Genomic DNA, 7,077 nt, shown 5'->3' with positions numbered 1-7,077 from the left:
ATGTAAGTGATCAGTACAAAATGCCAAGGCTATGATTGCAACTTGCCAACAATTATTCTGTTCTTAAGGGGGTACACTACAGGCAAAAACGCAGTTTTTTCAGGCATCTGTCAATTTTGAGATTTTGAGCTTTTTGGCTTTTCATAAAGTGTTATTTCAGACTGGTGGAAAGAAAACATCCAAATTACACTTTTAAGTGTATATTTTATAGCACTTTATCTTTTTACGTCTGTAGATTTCAATTACAGTAAATATCTTTAAAGGCCGTTTTCTCAAAATGAGTTTTTTCTCCTGCCCTCAGTCAGAAATCTCCACTTCAGCAGAACTTACATACATCAAACTTTACAGTTTTATTCCTGTCTATTTTCTGAAGGTTTTTACATAGGGATTTGTTGATATATAATTTGCCTGATTTTATACATTTTATTCCTATTTTTTTTTTTTTCTGGCTGTTGATAGTATTTTCTGATTTATAGAGTGATAAAAAGAGATATCCAAAATTCCCTCTGTAAAAAACGTTGTATTTAATATGTCCAAAAAATTAAATGAGAATTTTGAACTTGACGTCATCCAATATTCAGATTTTTGTTCTTGAGATTTATGCAAATTAGCACATATTTCATTAGATAACGCCTCATTTTCATATTTAAACATACCATTTTTGAAAACTTGCAATACAACAAATGTTTGTAATTTTTAATGTAATCAATCAGCTGGGGAAGTATGGTGATATCTATTATTTTTTTTTTTTACCCTATACACCTGAGGTGTCTCGCCAACAAATAAACAAACAAACATACCAATAAAGAAAGAAATTAAATTAAAAAACATATGAATAAATAAAAAATGGCATTACTGTATTAAATGTATGTGACACATTTTATTTTTATTTTGTATCAGTAGAGAGTTTAATATAATGCTTTCAAAAAGTAAATGTAATGAAGTTGCAGAAAAACACACAGTTGCGCAACACTCTCTCCGGTAACTGGGATGACTTGAAACTTATTCAACTGGTTGATGAACAATAAGAATTTTTAGTTTGACTTCCTCTCAGTTCTAACAGCTTATCTAATCACAGTGTGACATAATCACACAATTTTACTGTCTTTTTCTTCAGCATCACTGCCTTAAATGTCTTGCCAGGTTGATTAAGGAATTTTCAGCCGGTCAAAATCTTCATGGTAAAGCCACTAATTTACTGTGAGTTTTTCAGAAACACTATTTTTTTATTATTCATGGAGACACTTTACATACAATAAAGAAAAGCTCACAACAAACAACCACAAAAACTCTTTCCCATCAGAAAAATTTCCCAACAATGACAGAGGAAGTATGATGCTTTTCAAAGGAACAGTCGTCATAAACACCTTCAGGTGCAGATGCAGATTGTCTCCAGCGATAACAGATGTCAACATTCCTCAGTTCTCAGGTCATTTGAGCTGCTGGGATGGACCTCGATCACTTCCCAGATTTAGCAGCTGCTGTAAATGATATAAAAGCAAGAGAGAGCACCTAGACACAACAGTGAGACATCACAAGCTCATCTACATCATGATCTTCACCATCACCTGCCTTGCCCTGGTGGCCTCTGCTCTGGGTAAGTGTCTTCTTTAGAAGTTTGCAAGAAAATTGATGGGTGAATATATATATTTACAAAATACAAAACCTAAATAAAGAGCATCATTCTTGTGTCATGAACTTCTGTTCTTTATCAACAGGTTGTGGAGTGCCGGCGATTAAGCCACAGACGATTGGTAGCAGGATTGTGAACGGACAGAATGCCATCTCTGGTTCTTGGCCCTGGCAGGTCTCTCTCCAGGTAACTGTGTATTGGCCGGCTTTTATCATGCATTTGCCTGATTTGTTCAAAGAGTATATGTCATGTTTTCAATGCATTTACCTCTGAAACAGCTACCCAACGGATTCCACTTCTGCGGTGGATCCCTGATCAACCAGAACTGGGTTCTCACTGCTGCTCACTGCGCTGTCACGTAAGAGTCTTCAATCTGACAAACGTCACATAAAATAGCGCTTAATAGATGCTGTTGCTCTTGTCTTTTTACAGTTAGTTTTGTCTTTATCTCTCTCTTTTTAGGGTCGGCTATCATCGTGTCATTCTTGGAGAACATGATCGTGGCTCCAATGTTGAACCCATCCAGGTCAAACTTGTTTCCAAGGTAAAAATGTTGAATGATTTCAGAAATGAATATCAAAATGAAAGATCAACTCATATATTTAAGTGTTCAATAACTGAACACTTTTTAATTGTTGCTTCATTTCTGCTTTTTCACACAACTGAATTGAACTGAATCAACACTGAACTGACATGTGCTGAATAATGACACTATTGTCTTTTTAGAGCTGATTTACAGCAGAATTTGAATTTGTCTTATATTGGATGAAGTTTGCATCATTGATTCAGTTATTTTTCTGTTTATGACTGTGATCAATATTATATGAAGTGCTATATAAATAATGGTGAGTTCACTTAACTTGACAATAATAAAACAAGAAATCACTGGAAGAGAACAATAAAAACAATACAAATAATATGCATTATGAATGTTCATTATGAATCCATTATTATCATTTTAAATAACTTGTTGTTTGAAAGTTTATCCAAACAAGAAGTTTCTCTAGCTGTTGAATTGAATTAAGTGGGGAAATAGGTATTAGTCAAATTATCTCTAGTTCAGCTTTTGGTCCATGTCTGTCAGCTTTGAAGACATCTACATGATAGTTTAAATAGATTTATGCATTTAAAATTGAGCATAGGAAAGAAAATAACTGTACCATATTCCCAAACTTCCATTCATGCTGAAGGGAAGAAGGATAACATGCATAAAAGGGTTAAGATGACAAGAAGAAATAAAACATGCTTCTATATTAGATTACCTTCAGCTTCCACCAGTAACGGTCCATCTTTTTTGGTCCTTTCTGAATGTGCAGGTCATCACCCATCCGCTCTACAGCACCACCACATTCACCAATGACATTGCATTGCTGAAACTTGCGTCTCCAGTTGTCTTCACTCCCCGTATCTCTCCTGTATGTCTGGCTCCATCAACCATCAACATCCTGCCTGGAACCCGCTGTTTCACCACTGGATGGGGCAGAACTGCCATCACATGTAAGCTGCCTGTTAGACATGGACAAATTGTAAAAATTACTCTCGTATATTTTTTTTTTTTTTCCCTTCACATGAATTTGAACAGCCTTTCTGATGTTTCCTTCTCTTTTTTTCAGCGAGTCCTCCAATCCTGCAGCAGACAGGTCTGCCCATCATGAGTCCTGCTGTGTGCAGGCAGATCTGGGGTCAGAGCAGAATCACTGATGCCATGATCTGTGCTGGAGCCTCTGGATCCTCATCTTGCCAGGTATATGAAGACGGATCAAGACAAAAACATTCCCATATCAATGTTGCTGCTGTTTCAATCTCAAATGTGTGTTTGTGTCTGTGTGTTTCCCACAGGGTGATTCTGGTGGTCCTCTGGTGTGTGAGAGTAACGGAGTCTGGAGTCTGGTGGGGTCTGTGTCCTGGGGCACCAGCATTTGTAGCACTGCTTACCCAGGAGTATACGCCCGCATCTCCCAACTGCGCTCCTGGATCGACAAGACTATCACTTCCAACTAGAGCGCCGGTCTGAGCATTTACCCTTCAAAGGAGGCAAAAGCAGATTTTAATCATTAATCTGTATTACAGTTGGTCTTTGTTGATGGTATTTTGTTTATGACTTTTTGTCTTCTGTCAGTCTGGGCTCCAATGACCTGTCTGTTATGTTACTGTTTTTTTTTTTTTTTTTTTTTTTTTTTTTTAGCTTCATGTTACATGTTACGGTTTTATACAAATATTGACAAATTTTCAATAAAATGAAATGAATACAATAAATTGAAATGAGGAGTGAAATAATTTGTCTGAACTTAAAACATAAATTACCATAATCCACATACAGTACTGCAAACAAAATTAAATGTTTTCCTTTAATGTATGTAGTTTTAAAATATATATTTAATTTGCATTTTTTGTTCCACTTTCACAGGAACAAATGACAGACAACAATGTTGCAATATTTGGTTGTCAGATGTTCTCACCTGTACAGATAAATTATTTGCCAAAGTTAATGAAATGCAGATGATGTTCTCTCACCACCAAACATACTTGATAAAGCCACAAAAATTCCTTCTGATCACATGATCATGTTGAAAATTTACTTTGGTATTTACTTTTGTATACATGTCCAGATGACACAGATCAATCAGTTTAATTTCTCTATCCATGGTGCTGAAACCTGTGTGATGTCTTGTATCATTCAGAAGCCAAAGAGATCCAGATAAAAACTGGAGAGAAACCTGTTGAAAAGGTTCCATTAGAATGTGACAAACATGTTCCATATTCTTATTCAGACAGTCACTAAAATTTAAGACACTAAATAATTCTGATTTCTAACAGATTTAGCTGCACTTTTATGAGCTCAACTTTTATGACATAGTGTATCATCATTTATAAATGACAAAGAGAAAATTACTTTTAAAATATAATAATAATATTCTACCAAAAAAAAAAAAAAAAAAAACACTTTAGTGTTATTGTGACATCCCCTTCAGCCAATAAAATTAAAATGAGATGTAAGGAGAGTGAAGGAGACATGAGCACGTGTTACTGTAGGTCACATGCTGCCAAGGCTTCATTGTGAGATCATTTTAGACTAGGAAATACATATAAATTCAATTGTTCATCCAAATGTGTTTTCTAAAGTTTTTGATCATTTGTAATGCACATTTTGCAAATTCAATAACTCAAATTCCCAAATTTCTGTGTGTTATGCTGTAACGGTGGCGACACCCAGCTGTACACTTTAAACCTCAAATATATATTTTTTGTTCGGGCGCCAGACAGCAAAGACTGTCAAATTTAAATATTTCCCCAGATAGCTCTAAAGCCACCAGTTACAATAAACAAACTCCAATTCTCAAGTTAATTTCATTTAATTATACAAAGAAGAGAGAAAGAAAAAAAAAAAAGAAAAGAAAAAAAACAAATAAATAATAATAATAATAAATATAGCTGCGAGTAGCGATGACGGGCCAAAGCCGGTGGCACCGCCACCCCTGTGGCTTCAGGGCAACTGTGCATGGCGGGCAATGGGCATTTAAAACAGTTAAGCATAAAAGGACTGTCAAATTCACTCCACATTTACTGCACTGCAAGGTAGCGCTATAGAGCCCCTCCTCCCTGCCCGTTTCTAAGGCTTTGCCCATGTCTACTGGCTAACAATCCTGATGTGTGTGTGGAGTTTCAAACAATTTGAAGCATGCTAAGAGTCTCAAAAGCATTCAAAACCAATATAAAAGTTGATGCGTTGCCAAGGCAACTGTGTTTGAGATATCACAATTCTTTTCAAAGGTCTACATCTGACATGTTTTTGACATTATTTAAATGAAGTTTGAAGCAAATAGGGTAAACATAAGATGGTGATCTCAAAGCATGCTGAAAGTAACACATTTCCTGCTGCCAGTTGGTGGCGCTATAACTTTGACTCACAATAGTCACATCTATGTGATCAGCCTTGTAGAACGAAGACACAGCCGAAGATTCATCAAAATCAATTAATGTATGCAGAAGTTATAACACTTTGTTTCCCTTTTCTTGCCATAAATTCATTGCCTCGCCACGGCCAAACCGCTTGAGATATCCAACATCCGTTTGCAATTAAACAACTTTAATGTGTTAGCACCAAGTTGAAAAAGTTTGGTGTAAATTGTATAAACCCTGTAGAGTAGTAGTATAAAATTCATAGCCTGTTTTTTCAAAAATCCACATTCAAACAAAAATAGCTGACTTCCTGTTGGTCGGAGCTAATGAGTGTAAATTAGAAAATTGTCCGGCTTGATGAGAACAATATGTGTACCGAGTTTGGTGACTGTAGGAAAAACGAACCCCTCACTTTTGTCAAAAGGTGGCGCTACTGAGCCCCTCCACCACGCCCATTTCTATGGCTTTGTCCATGTCTACTGGTTGACAATATTGATGTGTGTATCGAGTTTCATGCAATTTGAAGGATGTTAAGAGCCTCAAAAACACTCAAGAATATTATTAAAGTTTGATGTGTTGCCATGGCAACAATATTTCAAATATCAAGAATCCTGTCACAGGTCTACATCTGCTGTGTATTGACATTACACTGATGAAGTTTGAAGCAAATCAGGTAAACATAACAGAGTGAACTCAATGCATTTTGAAAGTGACACACTTCTTGCTGCCAGTTGGTGGCGCTATAAACTTGACTCACAATAGTCACATCCATGTGATCAGACTCCTATAACGAACACACCGCTGAAGTTTCATAAACATCAATCAATGTATGCAGAAGTTATAACACACTTCCTGTTTCCCTTTTCTCGCCATAAAATTCGTTGCCTCGCCACGGCCAAACCGTTTGAGATATCAAAAATCCGCTGGCAATTTTTCATCATCAGTGTCTTGACTTCATGCTGACCGAGTTTGGTGGTGATCGGATTAATCGCCTAGGAGGAGTATATCAAATTCCAGAGCATGTGTTTTCAAACAACCCGTAATAGCTTACTTCCTGTTGAGGTGACGTATAACTTAGAGTACGAAAGTTGTTTGGCCCGATGATGTCTATATGTGTACTGAGTTTTATACTTATATGTGCAAGCGTGTTTGATATATAGACCAAAATTTCGGACCCTGTTCAAGGGGGCGCTGACGAGCCCTCCTGCCACGCCCGGGTACCAGCTTCTGCCCGGCCCTGATGGCCGCGGGTTCCAATGTATGTGCAAAGTTTCATGAGTTTTCGAGCATGGTAAGGGCCCCAAAATTGCCCGAATAGTCGGAAGAAAAAAATAATAATAATAAATATAGCTGCGAGCAGCGATGGCGGGCCCAAGCCCGGTGGCACCGCCACCCCGGTGGCTTCAGGGCAACTGTGCACAGCGGGCAATAGGCACTTAAAACGGTTAAACATCAAAGGACTATGTCAAATTCACTCCACATTTACTGCACTACAAGGTGCCGCTATAGAGCCCTCCTCCCTGCCCATTTCAAAGGATTACATG

General features: G+C 37.2%; 1 protein-coding gene across 1 annotated transcript; it reads left to right on the top strand.

Moving 5' to 3' along the window:
- The first annotated feature begins 1,465 nt into the window (after window positions 1-1,465).
- On the top strand, window positions 1,466-3,785 carry LOC125261531 (chymotrypsin-like protease CTRL-1). The gene is made up of 7 exons (XM_048180087.1): window positions 1,466-1,597; window positions 1,719-1,819; window positions 1,912-1,991; window positions 2,096-2,177; window positions 2,950-3,130; window positions 3,247-3,377; window positions 3,473-3,785. Exons 1-7 carry the CDS (start codon window positions 1,552-1,554, stop codon window positions 3,632-3,634), a joined length of 783 nt encoding a protein of 260 aa, XP_048036044.1. The 5' UTR covers window positions 1,466-1,551; the 3' UTR covers window positions 3,635-3,785.
- The last annotated feature ends 3,292 nt before the right edge of the window (window positions 3,786-7,077 follow it).

The sequence above is a fragment of the Megalobrama amblycephala genome, unplaced genomic scaffold (assembly GCF_018812025.1).
Source record: "Megalobrama amblycephala isolate DHTTF-2021 unplaced genomic scaffold, ASM1881202v1 scaffold423, whole genome shotgun sequence".
Classification (NCBI taxonomy): domain Eukaryota; kingdom Metazoa; phylum Chordata; class Actinopteri; order Cypriniformes; family Xenocyprididae; genus Megalobrama; species Megalobrama amblycephala.
This window is presented reverse-complemented; position numbering and strand designations above follow the sequence as displayed.

Coding starts and splice junctions, on each gene's coding strand:
- LOC125261531 (XM_048180087.1), top strand. CDS start 1,552: ATGATCTTCACCATCACCTGCCTTGCCCTGGTGGCCTCTGCTCTGG. Junction 1,598..1,718: donor CCTGGTGGCCTCTGCTCTGG/GTAAGTGTCTTC, acceptor CTTTATCAACAG/GTTGTGGAGTGCCGGCGATT. Junction 3,131..3,246: donor GGGCAGAACTGCCATCACAT/GTAAGCTGCCTG, acceptor TCTTTTTTTCAG/CGAGTCCTCCAATCCTGCAG.